This window comes from Argentina anserina, chromosome 1, assembly GCF_933775445.1.
Source record: "Argentina anserina chromosome 1, drPotAnse1.1, whole genome shotgun sequence".
NCBI classification, from domain to species: Eukaryota; Viridiplantae; Streptophyta; class Magnoliopsida; order Rosales; family Rosaceae; genus Argentina; species Argentina anserina.
In genome coordinates, this window is record NC_065872.1 from 5387894 (window position 1) to 5414462 (window position 26569).

General features: G+C 38.0%; 6 protein-coding genes and 1 non-coding gene across 7 annotated transcripts; 3 read left to right on the forward strand and 4 right to left on the reverse strand.

Annotated features, from left to right (window-relative positions):
- Nucleotides 1-3822: 3822 nt before the first annotated feature.
- On the forward strand, nt 3823-5901 carry LOC126793754 (L-ascorbate peroxidase 3-like). Its single transcript, XM_050520409.1, has 9 exons — nt 3823-3992; nt 4138-4262; nt 4384-4433; nt 4612-4677; nt 4770-4818; nt 4930-5012; nt 5110-5189; nt 5371-5473; nt 5550-5901. Exons 1-9 carry the CDS (start codon nt 3880-3882, stop codon nt 5742-5744), a joined length of 864 nt encoding a protein of 287 aa, XP_050376366.1. The 5' UTR covers nt 3823-3879; the 3' UTR covers nt 5745-5901.
- Nucleotides 5902-6135: 234 nt separating this feature from the next.
- LOC126793667 (L-ascorbate peroxidase 3-like) lies at nt 6136-7873 on the forward strand. The gene is made up of 9 exons (XM_050520296.1): nt 6136-6260; nt 6476-6600; nt 6667-6716; nt 6803-6868; nt 6957-7005; nt 7083-7165; nt 7255-7334; nt 7418-7520; nt 7609-7873. Exons 1-9 carry the CDS (start codon nt 6139-6141, stop codon nt 7804-7806), a joined length of 876 nt encoding a protein of 291 aa, XP_050376253.1. The 5' UTR covers nt 6136-6138; the 3' UTR covers nt 7807-7873.
- Nucleotides 7874-8462: 589 nt separating this feature from the next.
- On the reverse strand, nt 8463-10457 carry LOC126793023 (protein POLLENLESS 3-LIKE 2). The gene is made up of 4 exons (XM_050519515.1): nt 10197-10457; nt 9885-10097; nt 9632-9787; nt 8463-9468 (listed from the first exon to the last, which is right to left on the reverse strand). Exons 1-4 carry the CDS (start codon nt 10362-10364, stop codon nt 8533-8535), a joined length of 1473 nt encoding a protein of 490 aa, XP_050375472.1. The 5' UTR covers nt 10365-10457; the 3' UTR covers nt 8463-8532.
- Nucleotides 10458-12762: 2305 nt separating this feature from the next.
- Nucleotides 12763-14530, reverse strand: LOC126794225 (uncharacterized). The gene is made up of 3 exons (XM_050520923.1): nt 14444-14530; nt 13378-13491; nt 12763-13056 (listed from the first exon to the last, which is right to left on the reverse strand). The coding sequence occupies exons 1-3, from the start codon at nt 14459-14461 to the stop codon at nt 12919-12921; spliced, it is 270 nt and encodes an 89-aa protein (XP_050376880.1). The 5' UTR covers nt 14462-14530; the 3' UTR covers nt 12763-12918.
- A 54-nt stretch (nt 14531-14584) lies between these two features.
- Nucleotides 14585-14658, forward strand: TRNAI-AAU (transfer RNA isoleucine (anticodon AAU)). Its single transcript has one exon. It is a non-coding gene; the product is annotated as a tRNA-Ile (tRNA).
- Nucleotides 14659-15007: 349 nt separating this feature from the next.
- On the reverse strand, nt 15008-17275 carry LOC126793944 (proteasome subunit alpha type-7). Its single transcript, XM_050520616.1, has 3 exons — nt 17009-17275; nt 15942-16356; nt 15008-15359 (listed from the first exon to the last, which is right to left on the reverse strand). The coding sequence occupies exons 1-3, from the start codon at nt 17179-17181 to the stop codon at nt 15198-15200; spliced, it is 750 nt and encodes a 249-aa protein (XP_050376573.1). The 5' UTR covers nt 17182-17275; the 3' UTR covers nt 15008-15197.
- Nucleotides 17276-17957: 682 nt separating this feature from the next.
- LOC126792313 (histidine kinase 1) lies at nt 17958-23195 on the reverse strand. Its single transcript, XM_050518790.1, has 13 exons — nt 22931-23195; nt 22563-22805; nt 21671-22471; nt 21328-21575; nt 21030-21189; nt 20804-20930; nt 20599-20688; nt 20335-20526; nt 20181-20250; nt 20013-20055; nt 19679-19819; nt 18479-19555; nt 17958-18376 (listed from the first exon to the last, which is right to left on the reverse strand). The coding sequence occupies exons 1-13, from the start codon at nt 23141-23143 to the stop codon at nt 18158-18160; spliced, it is 3624 nt and encodes a 1207-aa protein (XP_050374747.1). The 5' UTR covers nt 23144-23195; the 3' UTR covers nt 17958-18157.
- Between the last annotated feature and the right edge of the window lie 3374 nt (nt 23196-26569).

Below are 26569 nucleotides of genomic sequence, written 5' to 3' on the forward strand. Positions count from 1 at the left end.
CTTCCTTACTTTTATGAGGTAATTTATTATACACCCAAAAATCAACACCTATTTTAAAATAAACTCACCTCTACAATTCTTTCAATTAGGTTGAATAAAAAAAGAAAAATAAATTATTTGATATAAGAAACCACACTTGCTTTTGATCAAAATTACTTTTTTTGCCACTAATACAAATACAATCAGTTGTTTCTAAATCATTTAATTATACATTCGGTCCAATTCATGTTACAAATTATGTACCAAATTCCATAAATTAAGCTCACTATATTAATATTTTAATTACAAATGTAATTCTTAGTCTTAACTTACGTTTTTCTTAATTGATTTTATGTCTTAATTACTTTAATTATAAATTATTCTATAATACTAACCATTTTATTTGAATCAATTTCATAATTATTGAGAAAATCATGGAACTTTTTAATAAAACTTATGAAAAAGTTAGATGAAAATGAATTTCGATTTATAGAAAATATGTATATATAGGTAGTTTTTGGCTATATGCATAAGATATCTAATTAGGTACTTTTTGTAGTTAACTTGAGGTTTTGAAAATCATCTCGTGTGTAGGAAATTTATTTTTATATTTCTTTTCGTTTGATACCTATGTATTAGACTCTAATTTTTTATTATACTTCTTCATTAGATTTGTCACTACTTTATATCTATGTTTTAGTTTGAATGTTATATTACTCAAGCCCTACATAATAGGTAAATTAAAAATGCAAATAACTATGAGTAAAAAAACTCTCTCAATCATAATAATATACCTAAAAAGAAGAGAAAAGTTAACAAAGAACAAGATCACTATGTACCTTATAATTAGATATCATTCGTGCATGTAAAAAGATACCAAATATGAGTTTAAAAGTGAATGTGCAAAACTCTTACTCTTATGTGAGTCATTTCTTCTGCTTCTCCAACCCTTTATTTTTTTTAGAGAAGTTCTCCGATTATCAACCAGCTTGTTGAGTCACATGTAAGAAAAACTACCAATGCTTGTCTTCTTCCCCTAATTTCTTTGGAGCAAGTAAAAGTTATTCTCATGATTCATATGAAATGAGACTTTGAACTCTAGGTAAAATCTGATATTTTATCTGTAAACAAATTTCCTACACATTAGAAAATAAAAATATATCACAAGTATATGTATATATACACACACACATGCACATACTTAATACAAAATCAAGAAAATCATAATGTAATTAATTATGATGCATTTAAATTGAGCTAAATTTTAGTTTAATATTCAAAATTCAAACTTATGTTGAAATTGAGAAAATACCAAATTTTACTTTAGTCAATCTGAAGGGCAAAAAAGTGAAGACAGAAAAATATGAATAAAAATAACAATAATAAATGCTTATTATACATATGAATTAGGTCTAAATCGAAAAAAAAATGGTACAGGTTTAGTTTTAAAAAAAGATTCTAAAATCGGGTTTATTTCTAATTTTCTCTACTTTTATATTGCACCCCCTACTTTGTTGTTATATCACCACATGCTTCATGGCCCTCTTCATGCATTTTGTATAATTCCTTCAACTAATTTACCCAGAAAAGTAAAAGTTACCAAGGGAATATGACTTCTTTACCAGGGAATTACAGTACATAGATGCTTTCAGCTTGCATTATTTTATGTTCTTCTTCATCAGCTTCAGAAGTACATCGAAGATTGCAGGGATTTTGTTTTTTAAAAAACCGTGAGACCTACTCTGCTAAGAGTCCTACAAGTACCAGCTAGCTGCCACACCTAAATCAATGTATTTGTAGCTTTGCAAAAATCTTACCGCACAAATAATTGGAGTACAATTTTTCTTCTTCTTCAAGGATAGCAGATCTAGATAGATGCTGCTTCTTCAATGGCGATAAGCATCGAGTCCAAGCTGAATATATGAAGATTACATGAGCTTGTAACTAAGAAAAAATCTCTAAGTGAGTAATTGTATGAGGCGAAATACAATGTCGTAACTTGTTATATATGAGTAATATCTGATCCAAAAATCAAAATTGTTGCTCGTTAAGTAGCAATTGACATTTCTGATATGAATTCTGTTAAACAGCGACAAGTGTGGGTCATAGACCAACTGTACTGATATTGTCTCAACTTAGCCACCTCACATGTGTTGGGTTTTAATCACAAAAGACCTCGGTACAATTGGTTATTATCTACCCACTTATAAGTTTTATTTTCTTTATCACTTCTTAGATGTAGGATCTCTCCTCTCCAACACGCCCCCTTACGTGCAACCCAATTTTTAGGTCTGCGCGTGATAGATTAACATCCCACATACTGGGACGAAATAGACAAAGGTCCAGTAACCAACGACACTTGGTGACCATCCAATCAGAAACTCTCTGATGACATGATAATGACACTCATTTTGAGCCCATGACAAAGTGGCACCTAACCCACGATAGATTGGAGGTGCGATTGGAGAGGGACCCGCTCTGATACTATGTTAAACAGCGACAAGTGTGTCTCATGGACCAATTGTACCGATATTGTCCCAACTTAGCCACCTCACATGTGTTTGGTTTTAATCACAAAAGGGCTCGGTACAATTGGTAATCCACCCACTTATAAGTTTTATTTTCTTTGTCACTTCTTAGATGTGAGATCTCTCATCTCCAACAAATTTTATAAATTAAAGTGAGCATTTTTATGAGAATCAGTGGAATTTGCTTCACCCGATTTTCGAATGCTTATTCACATCTCAGATGTCTAATATGAGTAGATCATCTCTACTTCTTATGACATTATCGAATAAACATTACCGCTTGAATAGTCCATGTATTGATAAATTTGTTTTGCCCATATATTGATATGATATAATTTGATATCTTAATGATTGGTGTGTGCTCTAGAAGTGGCATGATGTCAATGTATTGATTGAATAACCATTTTCTTTGATTAAATTTTTGTTTTCCTCAAGCTTACTGCGTTTGTTCTCTCCTTGATTCATGCATGGACGATTTTATGACCAGTTGACCGCTAGAGGAAACCACCACAAGAAGACATCTCGAAAGCGCTAAGTGCAATGTCGTGATCGATGTACTGTTTTCTTCAAGCTCGCTAGATTTGTTCTCTCCTCACTTCATGCATGGACGGTCAATGACCACCGATTGAAAACCACCTTGAGAATACATCTCTAATGCGCTAAGTGTGATGTCGTGTCATCGTCGATAAAGGGAGTTTTGGGACGGAGACAAGTTGAGTGTGTTGGATATGTAAAATATAAATTCATGTATGTATGACGTATATGTTACACGACACAATTTTAATAATTAAAAATAATTTAAAATTATGAATCACCGTGTATTTATATGAATTCATCTAATCTATGCCGGTCAAATTGCACCGAAGATACTCTGTATATAAAGACAAAAACATGGTTTTAGTGCTACCGTTAACCAAACACAATGAAGGATTAGTAGAGCATAACCCACCAAATTAGGTCGGGCATCGATAATCTGAGACAACAAACGTGCCCTTACGGTCCAAAATTCTACAGTTCCAACAGATGTTGGGCCTAACACATGGCAAGACAGTCGAAACCCAAGGCCCAATTTAACTTCATCCGACTCCGGATGACGCATTGGTTCGTTAATTCGTTCCAGAAAGTGCGAGCCCCAAGAAAGATAAGGAAGATCACAACCCACGCGTACCTTCAGACTACCCAACCTCACGCTCCTCTAGCACCTCCCAATTCCTCACTCTATCCGTCTTCATCTCCGCGCGTCTTCCTCACGCGCACCATTAGGTAGAGGAATGATCAAAGCACCTCTCAATAAATACCGCTCAAAGCTCTCTCCCGCTATCCACAGAAGCGCTAAGCAAAAACCAGGCGCGTGGAAAAGTTACGCGCTGCCATGGCGGAACCAGTAGTAGACGCGCAGTACCTGAAAGAAATCGAGAAGGCTCGTCGGGAACTCCGCGCTCTCATCTCCAACCGCAACTGCGCTCCCATCATGCTTCGTCTCGCGTAAACTTCTCATCTCCCTCCTTCAATTTCGTCTTCTACTTTCATTCGTTGACTGAAATGAATGCTCAGAGTTGACCAAAATGGTTAAAATTTCTGCAATTTAAGCTCAGTAATATCAGGAGGTGATGAATTTTGATTGGTACAGGTGGCACGACGCCGGAACTTACAACGCGGAAACGAAGACCGGAGGGGCTACTGGCTCTATTAGGAACGAGCATGAGTTGAGCCATGGAGCTAATAGCGGTTTGAAGATCGCTGTTAATTTTTGTGGTGAGGGTTTTTTACTTTCAGTAAATTTTTCGGATTCTTAGTTACTAAGATGAAATTGTTTGATTTTGAACTTATTCGTGTTTTTTCGCTGATTTTGATGTTGTTCTGTTTTGATGTGTAGAGGAGGTGAAAGCAAAACATCCCAAAATCACGTATGCTGATCTTTACCAGGTGACTATGGTTGTTGTGTATAGCCTTGTTGGATTAGTTTGTACTTCATTTTTAGCATAGATGTGAGGAAATTACGCGATGAATCTCGGTTTAGTCTTGTCCAGAGTTAGGGTCTTTCTTTTGATGAATTATGATGTGTGTGATTTGGAAAAGTTAAGCTTTTATTTTATGATCTTAGCTTGCTGGAGTTGTAGCAGTTGAGGTCACCGGAGGGCCTACTATCGAGTTTGTTCCCGGTAGGAAGGTATGTTACTAATCATCCCCTTAATGGCTTTTATCAAATCAGTCTGTGTTGTTGAGTTTTTTATGAACTTTGTTTTTTATAATCTTGATCAGGATTCATTGGAATCTCCTGAAGAAGGAAGGCTTCCAGATGCTAAAAAAGGTATATGCATGCCTATGTACCAAGATGAACACTATCATTATTATGCTTTTGTTTATGTCCTTAATTCTTATGAATGTATTGCAATGGTTTGGCTGTTTAATTTTGGGGCAGGTGCACCACATTTGAAGGACATCTTTTACCGCATGGGTCTGTCTGATAAGGACATTGTGGCACTCTCTGGAGCCCATACATTGGTATATCTATAGCTTTATACAAGGATCCATCACTTTTGTGTCACACTTTTGCTATTTATATTTAATACATGGAACTTATTGTTCTTGGGTTGTGTAGGGTAGAGCACATCCAGAAAGGTCAGGCTTCGATGGCCCTTGGACAAAAGAGCCTCTCAAGTTTGACAATTCATACTTTGTGTAAGGGAATCGCTAATTTGTTGAGCATTTTATTTCCTAGCAACTAATGCAGTATTATTCATCAAACTAATGCAGTATTAACAAAGTTTTGTGACCTCTGGACACCCTTTTCTTTAATCTGGATTTACAAGTAAGTGCTAAGTTCTAACTAAAGAGTTTAACTATACGAAATTGCTATCAGGGAACTACTGGAAGGAGAATCAGAGGGGCTGTTAAAACTACCCACAGACAAGGCTTTACTGGATGATCCTGCATTCCGTCCGTATGTTGAACTTTATGCAAAGGTAATTTAAATCCTGGTAACTTTTGGGTGAAATGTTGTTGTGGATCAACATACTTACTCCTGCAATACTGTTGTAGGATGAGGATGCATTTTTCAAAGACTATGCTGCATCACAGAAGAAACTATCAGAGCTAGGCTTCACTCCACCATCTAGTCTCAAGGAAGCTGTGAAGACCAGTGCCGTAGTGGCACAAACTGCTGTGGGAGTTGCGGTTGCTGCTGCTGTGGTGATTCTGAGTTACTTATATGAAGTTCATAAAAGAGTCAAGTGAATAATGTTTTCTATCTAGTATATCATAAGAAACCAGTGATTATATTTCTTATTCCATTCAGAGAACAGTAGTACTTATTCTCAGTGGAACCTTGCACCTTTTGCTGTAATAAGTTCTAAAATTCTCGATTCAGCTTATAATGAACATGTTGCTGGTAGCTTTGGCTAGCCTTTTAATGACTTGATAAAAAGGAATTGAAGAAGACAATAATTAAAGATGGGGAAAGAAACCTTCTTGCTTATTAAAAAAGGGAACCAATGCTTTTCTTGTTCGCTGCAAAGCCCTCCTGCCAATCTTCCTTTATTCCGATTCTTCACTCGGTATAAAATGAACTGCAGCAAAACCTCTTCTCTTAACAAGCACTCCAATTCAGGTAAGGCTGCATACAGTTCAAATGGCAGCATTAAAGTCTGTAAAAGCAAAGCAACTCTACCTCCAGGAAATCGAGAAGGCTCGCCAAGACCTTCGTGCTCTTATCTACAGCAAGAACTGTGCTCCTATTATGCTTCGTCTAGCGTAATTATACCCTCTTCCTTTTGCCTTCTCTTGCTTGTATATACTTGCATTCAGCTAGCTGAGTTATTTAGCCAACCTGATTGTGTCCCATGTGTAAAACATGGTGCTCTTTGAATCAAAATTTCTATGTAATGGCTAGAAGCCTATGATCATTACTTTTCATGACTGAGGCTCCTCATCAATCTGTAGTCACATTTATAATCATTGCATTGTAGGTGGCATGATGCTGGAACATATGATGTTAAAACAAAAACTGGAGGGCCTAACGGCTCAATCAGAAATGAGGAAGAGTTAAAACATAGTGCAAATAATGGATTGAAAATCGCGGTCGACTTATGTGGTAAGCCTTTTTTGTTAAATTTCAGTCGGGATTTCCTTTGTTCTTTGATTGTGGTTTGATTTTCAGAAGAAGTGAAGGCCAAGCATCCAAAAATTACATATGCCGACCTCTACCAGGTTTCTACTTTCAAGTGATGGATTTGTATGATAGCTATTGCTGATCAAACCCCCAATTCAACTTATTCTAACTGTTGGATTTATAGCTTGCTGGGGTTGTTGCAGTAGAGGTCACTGGAGGTCCACCTATAGACTTTGTTCCGGGTAGAAAGGTACGCCTGCCAGAAAGATTTTCCTCGCTACAGCCTATACCTGATGTTATTTACTTATTTTTCTTCAATTCGTATATCTCTCATTTAGGACTCAAAGAAATCACCACCAGAAGGACGTCTTCCAGATGCTAAACTCGGTATGCCATCAACTATGCTGTTACTATTTCATATGTTAAAAAGGCTGCTAACTGCATAAGTTTCACTCTGTTCAAAGGTGCATCACATTTAAGGGCAACTTTCCTTCGCATGGGACTTTCTGACCGGGACATTGTGGCGCTTTCCGGGGGCCATACTTTGGTAATGTCTGCAATCTGAAGCAGGCAATCTTATTATTCACTATATTGATCAGCATGTATAGCAAATTATCTGTTCTTACTGATTTGCAGGGAAGGGCACATCAGGAGAGATCAGGCTTTGATGGACCCTGGACAAAGGAACCTGGGAAGTTTGACAACTCATACTTCGTGTAAGACATTCGATTCATATTAGTCACCTACTTATACATGTAATAATGAATGTAATAGTTGGAAATGTGAATTCTGTGATCAGGGAACTATTGAAAGGAGAGTCACAGGGACTGCTGAAACTTCCCACAGACAAGGCTTTAGTGCAGGATCCAGAATTCCATCACTATGTCGAACTATATGCACGCGTAAATTTGCTAAATTGTCTATGTGCAGTTGATAATTTTACAATATCAAATCTTCCAGAATTAAGATGAGTCATATGTATATTGGCAGGATAAAGATGCATTCTTCAGAGACTATGCAGAATCACACAAGAAATTATCAGAACTTGGCTTTAGTCCACCTTCTTCAGGTCAGAAGATAGGACTTGCTCTTAGCATTGCTGCTGTCATAGTTTTGGCATTTGTCTGGGATCAGTTGACAGGTTTCAGCCCAGACCCTTATCTAGTATGGAAACAATACAATAATTAAGGTCCATGGCTAGTCCCTTCCATGTATACTTAATTTTACTGTGTGAAACAGTGAATGGGTACATAACTACATATTCCATGCGCATTCCAGAACCAAGAAATAAAGAAATGACTGGTGTTTATTTAAACTGAGCTATTCTTATTCACTCAAATAAAGATGTGCTGTGTTGTACTTGATTCCATAGCTTCTACTTCTACAATTTAGAGGAGAACAAGTTCACCTCTCTAACTATTTGTATACTGATCTGCTACTATATATATCTGGGTCCCTATTGCAATTGATGGAGGTGATAGAGACTCTGGAAGGGAGCATGCCAAATTGATGGAGGTGTTGAAAAGCCGGGACTGATGTTCATCATGCAAGTCAACAAAAATAAGAAAAAACACTTGTTGGAAATTTCCAGATAACAAATAGGAATCAAGGAAATATGGAAAAGATTCATTGTTATTCATTATCTTTGAAGATGGCCTAAAAAGGCATACATATAAATATAAAATTTAGATGAGTGTTTTCCTGGTGAGTGGAGCAACTAGCCGGATAACCCAAAGCTTCAACTACACACTCCCATTCTCTACCCGAAAACGATAGTCGAAGGAGAACAAGTTCATCTCCACAACTCCATCTCCAGCCTAAAACAACTAATGCCCCTAAACCCCCCTGAACTTAGATTAGTTATGTAGCACATACTTAATTTAGATTATAAGAGACTAATGCAGCTTAAATTACTTAGGCCCTTGCCCGTGGACTTAAAGAGAGAGTAATGTCTTGGAATACCCTGAGCCTCTTCTCAATCTTCTTTGGAAACATCCCAGTATTGCTGACATTGCCAATTGCCTTCCCTGCTTCATTTGTTGGGTCAATCACGGCAGCAATGATGGCGTCTTCAAAGTCCTTGTTATCAGGCAACAGCTGAGCCAACTTGTTCTCTTCATTATTATCTTCAAGTGACAGCCTTCTTCGGGTCTTGTTTTCTGGTACACCCAGATCCGCAGTACGCTTTGTTGGGATCTCAATTGCATCAGTCACTCTCATATTGGCAGCGTTCCCAGACCTAGTCCTCTTAAGGGTCTCAGCACATTGAGATTCAGTACTATTCCCGATTGAGCCAGGAATGAGCTTTGAGTAAAAAGGCTGTGCAGCACAATTCAATGAGTTCAGTGCGCTGCTGTTGTTGTTGTTGTTGTTTCCAAGAGGAGGCAGTACTTTGGTTGGTCTGGGCTGAGTTAGCAGCAAGGAATTGATGTTTTCATCAGCAAACTCGTCGATTTTGGCAGATTCCATTGGAGGCAATGTGGTGTGATGATTGTCTCTGCAAGGCTGAGGCTGCCAAATCGATGAGGACCCAAGGAAGGCATCGAAAAGCCGGCTCTGCTCAACCCGGTCCAGACCCTTGTTCATCATCTCAGACTCCAAGTCCTTGAGCATTTGCTGTGCTCTTTCATAGGCTTTGAGATGAGAATCTGTTCCTCTTGGCCCATCAGCCACAGCTGGCTTGACTCGCCGGAGATTCTCCTTAGCCTCCGTGATTCTTCCTTGCTTCATTAAGCAGATTCCGAGATTGCACATTTTGTTATTGTCTGGTGCTATTGTTAGTGCCCGCCTGTATGCGTCTTCGGCTTCAATGTAGTTGTTCTGCTGCATCAAAGCCCATCCCAAATTACCCTGAAAAACACAGAACCAATTAGTATTAGTCTCATTGTTGTGACACAAAACAAATTAGCATTGTATTCTAATAGCCTCATTCTACAATAATCTACACACTTGGCATAAGAAGAGATTGATTCAACAACAAACTTTTAATTTAGGGTTTCGGTTCCGGTCTTACCAGTAATCTAGTGGCTTCTTGTTCCACAGAGACTTGAAATTTCTTCCCTTGAGATCTAGCAGTTTTGGTTCGTTTTCCATTGAAAGCCATTCCTTGTTGAATCAAGAACAACTTGTGCCTCAATAGTCCTATTTGATCATCCAATCTACCACATCTCTGAACAATAGTCAACCACAGAATCATCATTAACTATTTCACTCCTAATTGAAACACACAAAATGACTACATGATGGGGTTTATGAACAATTAGTACCTTGTAAAGATCCAATAGAATGTTATCAAGTGACTCCTGTGCTTGATCCGAACACCGATGTCTCAAAGACTTGATAGCCTCAATGGCTTCCTCAGCCCTATTCTGTTGCTTCATCACAATAGCCATGTCCTTGAGAGCACTGTCAACTCTGTCCCCGGAATTAATGGCAGCCCAGAACAGAGGAATAGCCCTCTCTGGATCCTTATCCACTAGCTGTTCATATCAAAAACCAAACACCCATCAATTACAAAAAGAATCAAAAACTAATCAGGGGTTAGTAATCAGTTTTTTTCAGAGTGCCCAGAATCTTACTTGAACATTCTTGGCTCTGACATAAGGGGAATCACCCACTGGCACCTTGTGAGTGATGTGGAACGACTCGGACCGAGTCCTCGAAATTCCGAGAGGCTTGGCCGGAGAGGAAGGAGCAGATTTGGTGGGTCTGAAACCCGGTGGAGCATTCCACATATCTTGCATCATCTTCGAATCCAAAATCGATTTGATCAAAAGATGAACAAGGACAGACAGTACGCAATTGGGAGGGCTCAGAAGAAGTTGAAGGAGGGGAGGAGAGTGGAGGAGACGGTGCGATTTGTGAAGGGGTATTAAGAGAGAAGAAGAATGTATAGAGGGAGAGATTTGAAATTTTGACCGTTGTAGGTTACCGTTCTACAAAGTAGCCGTTGGCAATGTAGGGGAAAGAGAGAGAAAATTAGCGTATCTATAATACAGGTGGCTATTTGTCTAATTATTTGTATTCGGCCCCCTCTTGGTTTTTAGTTTTATTTCCATAATTTACAGTTAATTACCATGTAAGCGATTTTTGGCGGAATATGATTACAGTACACGACTTTCGTTCATTAGGGTGAAAAAGGAAATATTTAGGATATACAACGACAATGCATGTATATAGAAATTTGGATTCAATGATATGAACATTTCTATTGAGGTTCAGTATTAGATAAGTATCAGTGTATCACACTCACAATGACACTATTGGTATAAAGTTAGTTTCAAAGAAAGTTAGAACTCAATACCACAAATATCTACTACTATTGATCTAACTAATAGAACTTTGAATCAAGTGACCTAAAGCTAAACCTACTGAGTCTCAGTAACAAAACTAAAGCTATTGAACCTCAGTATCAAAACTAAAACTACTGAACCTTAGTTACAAAACTGAACCGCAGTAAGAAACCAACAAAAAGTTAACATTAGAACACCATAATTAATGCAATAATCTAAAAGGAACTGAAGAAACTAGTCATTCCTTGACAACCAAATCATGACTCAAGGCATGTGCGCAATTATGTTCATTATTAAGCAGTAGTCTAGAATTCGCATTAATTGAATAAAGACCTAACAAACACAAATCTATTACCTTAAACAGACGACAAGACTAGAACCATGCTCACAAGACCCAACATCATATCACCATCTAATTTAGGAAAAAAAAAAAACCTATACTGGTATACGTGACATTCTAATCAAGAAAAATTAAAGCAATTGATCAACTGAGTTCCAGTCATGAACACCCAAAAAGCTTTTTACTTTCTATTGACATTCAAAGACAAATCTATGTTTTCATTGCGCCTCGCTCCGCCGTCGAGCTCTTGCTTCAAGTTGCGTCCTCGCTTCTCCGCTGCACTTGCCGCACAGTCACTTCAACGGCACTGGCACTCATTAACGTCGTGCTCTTGATCGGATTTAGGGTTTTTGCTCCGCTCCCGATCTGGTATTTTGGCAAAACAACAAAGATTGAGGGAGAGTATAATATATAAGCGATGGCATTGTTGTAATATATGGATTTTTGAGGGGTAATAGATAGGTCCAGACCTGAGGTGAGGCTGCAACAGTGGCCGCCTCATGCCCAAAACCTTGCCCAATTTTTTTTTTAATGATATATAAGAATACATATATATGTAATATATTAAAGATAATCACTCATCATCATCCTCCAATCAAGCCTTGGAATCAAGTCATTAAATGTATATTGATGTTGTATATTTGTTATACAAATCATGTGGATTTTGTAATTATATACTTGCACTATAAAACTGTGATATTCATTTAATGTAAGAAGAGCCATATTCTACATGGTATCCAAATTTTCTCAATGGTTTTAACTCTCTCTCCCCCAATGTAATTGATTATTGATACATAGAAATAATTATTATGACGTTTGAATTCAGATGAATGGTTAATTCAATACTAGATTATTTATAGGTTTTTTTGTACTTAAAACATGAGGGCACCATTTTTAGATCTCACCTTAGGTCTTGAAATCTCAAGTCCGGCCCTAGTAATAGAGTTGCAGTTTTGGGACGGACTAATGGGCCGTTACCGTTGGTTTGGTCCACACGGGCTAATTTTTTTAGGTTTTGTTATTGGTAAATAGTGGTACATAATTGTAGTTATAGGTAAAAAGTATTTACTCTAAAATGTTGCCATTGTGCCAACTTCTACTCGGGGTCAGCCCAAAGAATTTGATGTCTCAAGGCAAGTAAATCTTTCAGTATGTCAATTTTATGAATTTTTAGTTTTTCAGCTTTCGTTTTATTCACTCATGGGAGGCTTTGGAAGGCTGTCTCCGGAACCTACCCACCAACCTGAACCTTTTCAAAGGAAACTGATTTAAAGCCCAACAAATTGCAAGTGTGGATCTCTATTCTCCAGGAAGGGTTTTACGAATTTTCCCAAGACCCGTCCTGGATCAAAATATTTTACCTAGTTGGCAAAATGGCAAGCCAAACTAATAGAAGTTCCAGACGAATTAAGTATAATCAATATTCGGAGCTCCAAAAAGAATCCTGTAACCGATCACATCATCTGAACTCCCATGATGATCTACTAAACTGGAAGCATAGGTACAATCCCAGAAAGGAAAAGTGCTAGGATTGGTGTAAAATGTGTGTCACACTCACATTACAAATATTCTTCATAGCTAGGATGGGAACACTACATACAGCAGAGAACGGGTGTGGACAAACATTGCCAGCGCAAAAATCAAACAAATCATAATTGATACATCAACTCAAAGCGGCCTATCTCGAAAACTGTCTGTCTTATCAAGTCTAGCAGTGCCAGAGCTTGACGATTCACCCATTAGATCAGGAGAAGCTGCTCTCTGGGATGAATCTTTCTTCAAAGTAGTTGGTAGACCTGAAATCTCCTGAAGAATTATGAAAGTAATGTAATCACTGAAATCTACACTTAGAGATGTCTATATATTATGGGCAAAAACCCTGCAGGCTAGGCCTATGCTCTCATCAGATACTATGTATAAGTATAGGGGGGCACGTTCATTCCTTCAATCATATATTTGTAAAAGCAATAAGAAAACAATTCTCCTGGAAGACCAACAAGTAACTAAGACAATTAGCACCAAATTAGCTTCATTAGATGAGGCGACATTCATCCCTTCAATCATATATTTGTAAAAGCAATAACAAAAGAATTCTGTTGGAAAAAAAGACAACAATCACCAAATTACCTTCATCAGATGCAATCTCATGTCACAAGGTCGAACATTATTTCCAATGCATGCCATTACAAATTTTGAATAATTGTCCAATACATCAGCAGCAGCTTGCTTTTTCTCTTCAATCTGTATAAAAAAAAAGGCCAAACAGAAGTAAGCTAAGTCCACAGCAGGCAATTAAGTACTGGCTCATCAGACTCCAACACCAATAACTAGCTTTTTAGATGAATAAACGTAAGAGGCAGAATTAAGGTATAGCATTAAACAACTTCAGCCTAAATCCAAAGCGGTTGTAAGGCATACAAAGTATGAACATTAACATGTTCTATCAGGTGACTGTTAGTACAAGTACTGACAAAAACAACAAGAAGTGGTGAAATGTGTAAATAGAATACACCTATTCCTGAATATGGTTCTTCCTATCATAAAATCTCAAAAACGTAGTGGTAACTAAGCATTCAAACATGTCCAGTATAACCAAAACTAGAGCTAATTTCGTTATCCCCACAAAGCCATATATCTTTTTGCTTTGTAACTAAAAGTGCAAATGGAGTGCAACCAACTTCCCCATTGGAACAATCCACCATACAGAAAACACAGTCCTTCGTATATAGGCAGTATAATAGGTTTCAGAACAAATTGAATCACGCAAATTGTTTGTCATTCTACATAAGATAACAATAACACCATCAAGCTACAAACTTCCATCTACAAAATCTTCCAATATGAAACCTCCACCATATAGAACACCGGGTGTTTGAATCATTGAACACACACAGGCGACACAGCATATAATTCAATCTACCAAAACCATATGGGCATATCAAAGCTTTGATCTTTAGCTACAAAGCGACTCAGGCATCCATAAGATTTGTGAAACCCGAGTTAGAACGAAATCCAAATAGAATAGCAGTATGAACATTGGGGAAGAACCCAAAAGTTTAATGGTTTTGGGAGTTGTTTGACAGAGCAATTCCAAAGAGGAAAAATCGATGAAGGAGGCGATGCAGGTGGTGATAATATTCAGAGAATATAAAGGCGGAAACTTTCATTAAGTTTGAATTGTTAAAGAGTGTACCTCGTAGTCGTCTTTCATGGTGATCCAAACTCTGGGTCTCTGATTTTCCAACTATATCGGCCAAGACAAACAGAACCAACTGACGAGCTCTGTGAAGAATGTCCTCGTTATATAGATACAACTAAGACCGTTCTTCAAATTGGCCCATTAGCTCAGCTGGTTAGAGCGTCGTGCTAATAACGCGAAGGTCGCAGGTTCGAGACCTGCATGGGCCAATATTTTTTTTTTGTATACTTGTTTTCTCTTGTACTACAGTGGTACGAGTGTAGGAATGTTGGATGATGCATCAAAAGTTCTGAATTGATGTGTTTTTGTGTGATATAATGCTTCAAAGGCTCAAACTATGTTGGACGAGATATAATATGGGGTATGTGGAGTGCAACAATTTATTAACACTAGCACGACACCAGAGATTACAACAGCTTGCCTTCAAATATATGGAAGAGGTTACTATCTTCATTGTAGCCTCTAGGATTGTGGAATGAGTAGTGTCTATTGATACTTTCGATTCGATTACCACATTAAATAACAATAAGGTTCTGGCCGTCTCAAATTCAAACTCCATAAAAGCAAATCCAAATCCATTCAAAGATATAATCTGTGACGAATAGCAGTTCTAAAGGCATCCCAAATGCCAACAGTACTAATTTGTTTAGGCCACCCGAGTGCAAAGTACAACTCGAAAATAACGGGAAGCGTTGGAGTACATTGACTAAAAATAAGAGAGAAACTTTCAAAAGATGATTACAGAAGATCATGTTTCCCTGGCAGGGCCCTTCTTTGCAGCCTCAGCAGCTGCTTTCTCTGCTTCTATGTCAGCAACAATAGCATCAATTTCAGCTTCTTCAAGTTGTCGAAGACCATGGTCCTTTGTCATGACAGCAACTTCTATGTTCTTCCCTCCACTTTCAACAACCTACAAGTCCAGATATCCAAAGCTTGAGGGTTATGATTCTTAGGAACGAAATCAAAGAAAGTATGTAAACAGTGATAATCATGTAAAGAATAAAGTAAGTCAGATATCTAAGCTCTGAGCCCTGCAGTGGTCATAACAGTTATAGAAGTGATAATATAATGAAGTATGAGACATTTTTAATGCCCTTGTGGTACCATATACATTCTATTCGTCACGCAAGCAGTTTAATGAAGTATGACATTTCAGATGCTCCTAACCTGAAACTTGTATGCTCAAGGCTAACAATCAGTGACATTCTGACATTATAAAGTTTTAAGCTCTGTGAAAACACAACCAGATCACTTTACCATATATGCTCCTTTTCCAAATTAGTAGAATAATATTATTCAAGGTCCTTAACAAGGATCTGAACATTCCCTTTCCAAATGATTTAGAAAACCTTGCAAGACATAAAGTTTGAACATCAAACTGATGGATGCTAAATCACTAGCAAACATTGGATTGAACTTGCATTTGGACACAAGAAAATTGGGCATAGAGAACAGTTTATGCAACAAAATGTAACAAGCACAAGAAACTGACCTCAAGCAAAGCACGGATTGCAAGCTTTATGGTCTCTTGCCCAGAAGTTTCTTTGTAGTTCTTCTCCAGAAATTCCCTTATCGAATTGGAGTTCCTCCCAGTTGCATTAGCTTTCCATGCCGAAAAAGTCCCAGAAGGATCGGTCTGATAGAGTGCTGGTTTACTAGTGTATGGGTCAAACCCAACAATCAAAGTTGAGAGACCAAATGGCCTCACACCACCACTCTGCGTGTACTTTTGCTGAAGACCAGCAATGTAACGCGTTATATACTCAACAGTCACTGGATCCTCAACAGTAAGCCTATGGCTTTGACATTCAATCCTCGCCTTGTTTATCAGGACACGGGCATCTGCTTTCAGCCCGGCACATGCTAGAGCAATGTGATTGTCCAGGTTCACAATCTTCCTCACTGACCTGTACGATCAGAGAATACTCCATGTTACGACTTATTAGAGCAAAACACATTCTAGACGATAACCAATACGTTTTGTGGTTCAACACTGTCAAACACATACAACATACATAGATACAGCCCCATATTCTGAAAGCCTAAACATGCATCATGCAGTCAAATCAAGACCAATGTAACAAACAGATTAGCTATGCACTGCCAATATAAAGCTTTTTTACTTCTTCGGCAATCACCTTAATCCGTATTGGGACATTAAAAATGCAGATAACAAAAGATGGACTTAAAAATGCAGCCTTTATACCGTGTGTCCTCGGTACTTCGACTAATTTAGGACTTCCAAAAGTGATTATCTCTAATTTGAACTCATCAACGGAACACTTGTAAGATTTCAGCTCATCAACCTATCTCTGTTCACTCATTAGACTGAAATTTCCAAAATAAAATTAACATCTTCAACTTATCAAACCAACAATAAGAGCAAACCCACTCTAAATCCCACATTCAATTACTTTCAGCTAATTTCAATAAAATGAAACCACAATTGGAAATCGATGTTCTAGATAAACCCTAGCCCTAAGCTCAAATTACTAGATCAAAGCAAAACAGAGACCAATCATCTGAATTAAACAAACAAAGAGAGTTGAAAAAGGAGACCTGGAGTCCTGAAGCTTGGCGGTGGACTTCTTCTCGACGCCGAGAACGATGGTGTCGGTGCCGCGGACGCCGACGGCGGCGTTACCCTTACGAACGGCCTCGAGGGCGTACTCGACCTGGAAGAGATGGCCGTCGGGTGAAAAGACTGTAATGGCCCTATCGTACCTCGCCATCTGATTTCAACTCTTACTGCTCTCGTCGTCTTCTTCTTCACTAAGCAAAGACGATCTAGTAAGCTCCTCTCTCTCTCTCTCTCTCTCTCTCTCTCTCTCAGTGCCCCCAATTATATTTGCAGTTCTCGACTTATTAGACAAGTCACTTGCTATTTCTCCCCAACCTTGGGCTCAATAATACTTCCAAACTTTGGGTGATTTTAGGCCCAACTGGGGAAGCCGACAAATGTAGAATTTTGAATTGTTTTTCGTTTTTTAATTTCGTGAATACCGAACTAATACCAAGTCCTTAACCAAAAAAAAAAACTAATGCCACGTACTAACTATTGCCAGTGAGAAGCTGTTGAGTCAGAGGCCGTCTTGCCAATTTTCAGGTCACATAAAAAAATATGTTTTTCTTTTTTATTAACTAGTTACTTGGTCTAAATGAATCATCTGAGACATCTATAAATAAAAAATAAAACTAATTGGTCTAAATTTTAACATTGTAATTTGTTAAATAGATTGAGAGATAAGTTATAAGTACTCAAATCTTATACGATGTTCATCGTAATTGTGTTTTTGGTTTTATTAAATTGTGTGCAGAGGTCCAAGATTGAAAAAAAAATCATGTAGAGGAATGGCTAAAGGTAGAGGCGTTGTGCTTTAGCTAAAAGAAGGGGTTGCTTTCTTCCTAGGATAAGTTTTTTCCCATAAACCAAATAGTTTCTCCATTTGCTAGCCATACACAATTGTGTAATGTCCCAACTCTTTATTCAAAAAGTTCAGATAAGCTATTGGGGAATGTTACATTCCAGTCTGCATATTATTGAGGAAAAAGTGGATTTACATCTCTTATGTACAATTACTTTGTATTTTCCAAGTTCCATATTCTCTAACAGACCCAAAAAAGAGAGTTCCTTATTGTCTAGTTTTACAGTGTAAGACTTGCTGAGCAGATCGATTATATACTTAGGGTTATCCTTGATGTTGAAAGTCAGGCTTCTGTAATTTTAGTGAGTGAAAGTATGGTAGACACCATCAACTTGTAATCAATTGGCTTTGTTAGATATGCATCCATCCCCACCTCCAAGCATTTCGCTTCATCTGATGACATTGCATGAGCTGTTAGAGCAACGATTGGTATGTGCATACTGGTTCCCTCTTCTGATTTCCTGATAGCTTTTGTTGCTTCATAACCATCCATCTTTGGCATCTGATCACATAAACACAAGTTTAATACATTTCATGTCAGAGGTGCAATGTGGTATATGCATATGAACTTATCTAGCAAAACTTGGAACTTTCTACCATTTACCTGGCAATCCATCAGAACCAAGTCATATGGGCGATGAACCAAAGTTTCATTTTCATGTCCCTCTTTCGCGTCATTGAGCATACAGCTCAAAGCATCTACTGCCTGCAGTCCATCAGCCACGGCAATTACTGTAGCTCCCATCTTTTCTAGCATTATACTTGCAACTCTCTGCAGTACTGGTGTGTCTTCTACAAGAAGTATGCGCAGGCCTTGAAGAGACTTTGGTTGATTCACAGGTTTCCTACAGTATGCACTGCCATTCTCCTTAGGACTCCTGGTGATAGATAGTTGTTGTTTAAGTTTTATATCTTCACATCGAGGTTCTGTAGCATGGGATGCTTGACCGGTGCTCATTAGTCTAGATTCTGCATCTTCTTTCCTTGAACTATTGTCCTTTGGGAGCACCTCTGTCAGTTCGACTAAGCAGCTGTTAATAGTCTGGTACTGTGAGGAGGAACAATTTTTTGCAATCTTGTCTCTTCGTCTTTCTCCAATATGAAATGAAGCTTTATAACTGGAGTTGTTCTTTCCACCTTTGTCAGATTCATCAGAGCTGCAGCCAACATCAAAGTGAGTAGAATCAATCTCAAGGCATTCATGTGTTTCGAGATTTCTCTCTCTTATGACAGCTTCCAAAATGTGAGCCATTTTTGCTTTGTATAGAGGCTTGTTAACCATCAATACATTCCCTCTTCTGCGAAGCTCCACCTTTATGGCATTGGAGGTATCATGATTCAGCATCCATGCAAACGTTGCTTTCCCAGTGTATTTGTCAAGGAAATTAAGCTGTTCCTTCCATATATCTGTGCTCAAGTCAAGCACTCCTATATCGACAACCATGACAAAAACAGGGTTCCTTATATCATGTATACTTCGAGTTTCAGCTTTCAAAGATGCATTTAGAGAATGCTGTGTATCAAAGCTGTTAGTATGAGCTGAATTTCTGCCTTTAAAAAGTTCTCTAAGAATTTGTGTCAGCTCATTCCACTCAGATGTTGCCAATGTGAACACTCCATTTTTACGTAACCACTGGGACATAATCAATCTACCCATACTGCCATGTAGTGCCAGAAGCACCTGCATACAAATTCAGCAATGCAATCTAAGAATCTAAAATGTAGATGTCCATGAATGATCAGCTAACTCAGGATTTCGTTAAATTTTTTACTTAAGCACTGGAACTTGAAATAAACAACTTACAACTATACTTTGCTTCGCAAAATCTGCTTGACAATATTGTTCTGTGCCATCTACAGGTGTATTCAAGACCAAGTACAACTGCATTAAGGTTCCTTGCCCATCCTTCTTTACAACCTTGATTTCTCCACCCATCTTGTTAACCTGTCATCACCAGTATAACAATTCCCATATCTTTTAAATATGCAGATTTTCGTTTCATTCAATCGGTAAAATTTGGAATTTTGGATTTTCTTTATGGAGCTATGTAGGTGTGCAAGGCATATGATTATGCATCAGGAATTCAGGATATGCTTTGACATTTGATTCTTCAGTATATTTCAGACACTGAACTCACCAGTGTCCGCACAATGCACAGCCCAAGACCAGTGCCACCATGCCTGAAAAGGGTAACAGAATAGAGCATGCTTGAGAATAAGCTATTCTAAACGAGAGAAGCTGATGGAATCAAATAAAAACCATTAAATTACAGAACTCGTTATCTTGTTAAGCATTAGATACTCACGTTCGAGTTGTTGAAGGATCAGCTTGCTCAAAGCTTTCAAACACAGACTCCCATTTACTAGCATCAATTCCTGCAGAATTATAGAAATGTGATGAATCATACAGTCTATTTTTCCATAAAGCTTAATTTGTTCTTAGGTTTGCGTACTGCATACCACAACCAGTGTCATCAACTTCAAACCAAAGAACCATTTTGTTGTCTTTCTTGGGGGTCTTCATTGCATAGTTCCCTTGCTTCAACTTTGCCTTATGTGAAGACTGTAAACTTTTCTGATCGAAACTAATTCTCATGGTATCACCAGAAGCGTTCAAGTTCTCACACGATCCTCTAAGTATTATGTGACCAGCTGGAAACATATGTCATTAAAACGTTGTCAAAAAGCAAAGCTACCGAGCCATTTGTAAAAAAGTTGACTTACATGTAGTGAACTTGATAGAATTGCTGATTAGATTTGCAAAGATTTGAACAACTCTTGCCGAGTCTCCTCGTACTAATCTCGGCATATCATCTGAATAAATTATCAGCAAAATTAAACATTTTCAAGAAGAAAAGTAGAATGATTAAACAAATACCAAGTGCGGCTGTGAAATTAGTTCCTTTCCACCCCGTAAATTAAGTCATACCAGAAAGATCTAAAACAGTCTCCACATTGTGGTTGATGCACTGCACAGAGAACATATCAAATAGCCCTTCAAGTTCTCTTCCCAAGTCAAACTCAGCTTCTTCCAACACCAGTTTTCCTGATTCAACCTGTGTAGAAAATGTCAAAACGATTTTCAGTGTTATAAATTTTACTTAGCATGTTGACTACAGAAATGGAAATTTCATCAGCCTGTCTTCATATCTCACCTTGCTCAAATCTAGTATATTATTAAGAAGCCGAAGTAGAGCTGTTGAACATTTCCTAATCTGAGTTACTGTGGAATACTGTTCATTTGTAAGGCAATCATCACTAATAAGAATGTCCAGCAAGCCAATGACTGCAGCCATTGGTGTCCTTAGTTCATGACTGCAATGCAAGAAAGCGACAGATATTTTGTTCAGTAGTGAAACACAATAAATGCTTGCATTCAGGTCTTATGGGCTAATATAGGGAGATGTAGTCCGAGATATACAATAAGTGGGTCAAAAAGGCTGAATCATATACCTCATATTTGCTAGGAATTGGCTTTTATAGTTGCTAGATGCCTCCGCTCGTCTCCTCGCATCAAGATGACTTATCAGCTCTGCCCTCAGTTTCATTTCCTTTGATACTCCATTTGTCAGTATGAAAATGCAGACACATCCTGTGACTAGGATACAAAATGATGCAGATATCAAGATCACCAACGTTTTGAAGGCTCTCTCATCCACCTTCCCCATTATATATTTTCTTGGAATGATGATGACCCCTACCTGCACAAAGTACATAACTTAAATTCTTGTAGAGGCTAAGATAGAACAATCCAACTGAAAGATATGTATTGTCAAATAATATGGCCAAAATTTACCAGAGGAAGTCTCTTTAGCTTCAGGAAAAATGAGTCGATGTAATATTGCTCATGTCCAAGCCTGGCATTTTTAACATGAACCTCCTGATCACGAGGAGGAAACTTGTTGCCATATGCTCTTTGTAACCACTCAGCTCCCATTCGTATTGTGTGATCCTCTGAATCAGTAGCCATCATAAGCTTTGGCCCCTTAGTGGTATTTATCAAAAGAGGAGCATTTGTAGAAGTAGAGAGTAAGTAGCCTTCTTGAGATGTCAAATAAATATGTCCACTGTGAAACTCAACTAGCTCTTTCATGAGCTGTCCAACACTATACAGAGCTGTAGTAACTCCCACCACAGCTACTATGCTTTTATTGGAAGAATCAGAAACCGGTAGTGCTGCTGAAAGCAATGGTGAATCTGAATACTTGCTCACCGCTACATGCCAAGTGGCCACACCATCTGGTACTTGTGAAAGGCCTGCAATGTTGATCAGATCATCTGGCTGAATTTGGATTGCTTTCCCTATCTTCTCACCGGTGACAGGATCAAGTGGTTCGCGGAACCATTTTGCAGAAGTGTTTCCATGTATGGACTGATCATTCCAAGCCTCGCGTGTCGAGAACATATCAACATCATAATCCCCATTGGGAGTGATTGAATAGTTTGCAAGATCAGAGTAGATATAAAACGAGTTGTTACTCCTGTGATCCCTATGGAATGCCTGGACAAAACCATTTCTGTAGTTGATAGTAATGGCACTAAGAGCTTTTCGACTGGCAAACATTGCCCATGTTATCGCCCTCATCGATTCATAGAGCTGATAAAGTAGTGAAAAAGCATTAAACAAAGAACCTTGCAAAACACTCTCAAATCACACATGACCAACATCACTAGACACAAAAACTAACCTCTACTTGTTCTGCTTGAGTAGCAGGATTGCTATACTTTCTGATCACATACTCAGAAAGCTTCACCTGCGCTGTTGTTATCTCAGCTGTCGAATTCAATATGTTCCACATCCGCAAAATGGGGCGTTGCAGAAGCTCATAACGAAGCCCATAAGCTAAGTTACTAAGTGACTTTGCGGTGTATATTCTTGTGAAATGCCATGTCAGTATAGTTAACAGCCCAATTAGAATAGCTAGCATAACCTGCAAAAAATCACTACTGCTCATTCTACTGATTGTAGAGTTCAATCACTGAAAAGGGTTTGAAAGTTAACCATGATTACATGAATCAAACCAATTCAAAGTTCTGTTCTTGAAATCATACTAACCATGATTGCAAGACGAGCCACAAAGACACTGTAATATGATGAAAGACAATGAGCATTTCCATACTGAAACTGGTCTCTTTCAACATCTCTTTGAAAGATTCTCCTCTCCTGACCTTCTGGGCCTGTCGCACCACTACTAGTATTGCTTCTTCTCCATGGAAACTTACCAAAGCCAGAAACTTTATCAAACAACCTCAGAACTAGAGCTCCCATTAGTGTTCTTCAACCTGGTGAACATTCACAACTCTAGAGAGAGAGAGAGAGAGAGAGAGAGAGAGAGAGAGAGATGGGGTGGTGGGTTGTGTTTAATATACTGGTTCTGGTGTCATTACCCACTTTAGTGACACAATTGCTTAATGCAATTGCTGTGAGTGGGGGGAATTGAGCTGTGGTGTTTTGATTCCTCTAGCAATCAAGAATGCACAGCATCAATGCCACAACATATTTCTCTCTTTACTTTTTTGGGGCTGTGAAAATGAGACCTTGGTTTATAATGCCGGTGTTATTAAGGGATCGAGTAGTTGCAGACATGGCAGTGAACCTTTGGAACCCCATTACAGCTATTTGAGAACTACATGATGGGTGTTAACCAGGGCCCACTTTCCTCTTCTTGCCTAGTACTCGAACCAAAGAAAAACTCATCATGTGGATACTGTTTTTTTACGAAGTAAATCACCTTATTAAAGAACAAAGGCTAGAATAGTCATTATATACTTCTACTACACTGAATTCGTGCAGTAAATAAGAGATCTAGAGTCGATACCTAACTTAGTACATAATACATATCTTTGATATATAATACATATCTATTATTTAAAAAACTATCATCAAATTGCATTAGAAAATAAAAACAAAAAAAGAAATCTATTATACGACTTATTATTGAAACATAGCAATAGGCTAAAAAAACCTAATCTAAACTGTCATTGGCCTGAGGCAAACCTCTAAAGCATTGGGCCCAGCAGCCCTCTAAGACGAAGCCCAAAACTAAGCCCCAAGGCCCAGCTCCAGACCCGCCCCAAAGGTCCAGTTGTCATCATCATCGGGTCGTCGACAATTTCCACTGCCGCCGCCACCTGCCTCTCCGGCTCAGCACAGGACTACCGAAACAAGAGCCTCCTCCAAAACCCAAGGATTCTGACCCCGGCACAGTCTTGATTGGCACCGCTTTCCCCCGATCGCTGCCCCCCATCTCTCCGGAAAAGATTCAGCCCGACTTGCCACCACAAACCACCTCAGAGGCAGATCAGAGCCACCGTCATCATCTTGCCATGAACAAACACCTACAGCCACCTCTTGTCTCGATTGGAGCCAAGGACACAACTTGGTCTGGACCCCGACATCACAAGCTAGAGAAACTCCGAGCCCACGCCGTCGCCGTCCCATAACGCACGATCGAGAGAGCATGAAACTCTCCGCCGCCACCACCAAACCTAGGTTTCTCCTCTCCAAAACGCTCCGCAAGATCCGGAGCATTTTCCTCGTGTGGATACTGTTTAAATTGGTGAGATACTAGGATGACCGAATTTTCTGATCCATGAAGAATGAAATTTTACAAGGAAGTTAAATTTTTGATAGTTTTGACCAAAAATAAAAAGTATGAATTTATGAAACTGTAGTGTGTGTTTTCACACAAATATAAATTAGTGTGTTTCCTTTAAATTGAGGATAAATTTATTGAAAACTGTTCTTCTTCAGAATATGTTTATGAAGTAAGAACTAAAATTTCATATACTTGATGGAGTGTAGGATATAATGACCTATCGGCAATGAAATTATGAAATTAGTAATCAGTGGCTACAAAACTAACATAAACTTTAACAAAGGTAGAAGTAATTTCATTATTGAAGTAAAACCCATGCCACAACCCATTGGCTTAACATTGGAAACTGATGACTCGTTAATATAGTAGACTACTCAAGTAGTCACCTTCTAGATTTGTTAATTGGTTTCATAGTCAGACTCTGAATCATCTTTCAGTTTGTCAACTGTGATAATGTTTCTAAATTAGTTACTGGTACGTAGGTTGAAATGATATGGTAGGTGGAAATGATTTGCAGACTGAAAGTTTTACATTGAAGCAATGTGGCCACTCTCCAAAAGAATTATTAATCATCGGATTGGTTTTGGTATGATGCAGTACAATAGATTTGAGGTTTGAATTACCCCTCTACATTAGTGAAACAAAGGGAGCTTTTTTCAATCAAGATCTTTTTTTTTTTTAGGATTAGATGATGACTTTTTAACTAATTGTTAATTAAACATATTTTTTGATCAAATTTTTCATCTAAACCGTTTAGATTTTAGGTCTTTATAAGTAAATTACTTATATAAATTCTCAGCCAATTTAGTAATCGTTAAGGTATCAAAGTAGATTAAATTAGTGAACGATCAAATTGTCAAATATTTTTTAAGGGTTTAGAACCCAGCCTAGTTGGGAGGCTCAACCCCACGTCTGGTTCTAAAATTGTCAAATATGAATCGTTCAAGTTTATAATGAGTAAATCATATGTATGAATGTCATAGCGATTTTCAATTTGGACAAAATTTTATAGGGATGATCTTCTGATATATATAGATTAAACGGTCGATATATAAATATAAGATCAAAAAGTTTGTGAATCGAAAAGGTCTGCAACTAATTTTTAACGAGATGGTCCTAATTGAAAATGTTCACATAAAACAAAATTCTTTGCCCACATTAAAAAAAACTGAAAATGAGGGCTCATATGACATTTAGACATACAATATGGGATTTAAATATCTCGCGACCTATCAGAATAAACAAAAGATATCTGAAGATCATCTCTACATAATACGTACCATGTGAAACAATTAACCATTTCAAACCAATGAAACCATTGAAATGAACCAATAATGTATATCGAATGTTATGAGAAATCCAACTGTAGCATGACCGATCGTATAAGCTTTTTTCTTGAAGAAGAAACTTATCTTTCAAGTAAACAATATAAGTAAAATATTGCAATTAAACTTTTCTGTGGAATAAAAGATCTCACTTGTCCTAAATTTGTTTGTTGGGAAAGTGGGTAGCTGTTGATAACAATCTTTTATCCAGAAGTTTAAGTGCCAAGGGCGGCTTTATTATACAAATGGAATGAATATACACAGAACATATCATATGCACTTGCCTTGACCTTGCTTAATTCATCATCCTCTAGAACACAAGATTTGTGATCCACCTCAGTACCCATGATCCCTAGTCTTTATGTTACAAACATTATACTGGTGTCAAAAGTTCTTGGATTTATCTTAAAAACTAAAAATTACAAGCTGTGGTTTCAACCTTTTACTACATGACCTAATAACAGGATAGAAAGCAACGCCAAATATGCAATGATATAATTGTTTATTGAACTTAGTTCACTAGTGGCTCATCCTCTTTGATAGAGTAATGTTTCCAATGTATTAATTGCCATAGATTTATAGGGGTATAGTCTGGTGACCATTTTGGAGCTTCAGTTCATCCATGGCGTGAAGAGTCATTTGAAAAGTGGATCTTACATTCTTACTTGGACAAAACATGCTGGTAGAAAGCTGGAAAAGACTGGGATCATCAAGAACACTAGATCAAGGTTTCGCAAGGTCTGAGTATAAGCTACATCTCTAATGATCTCA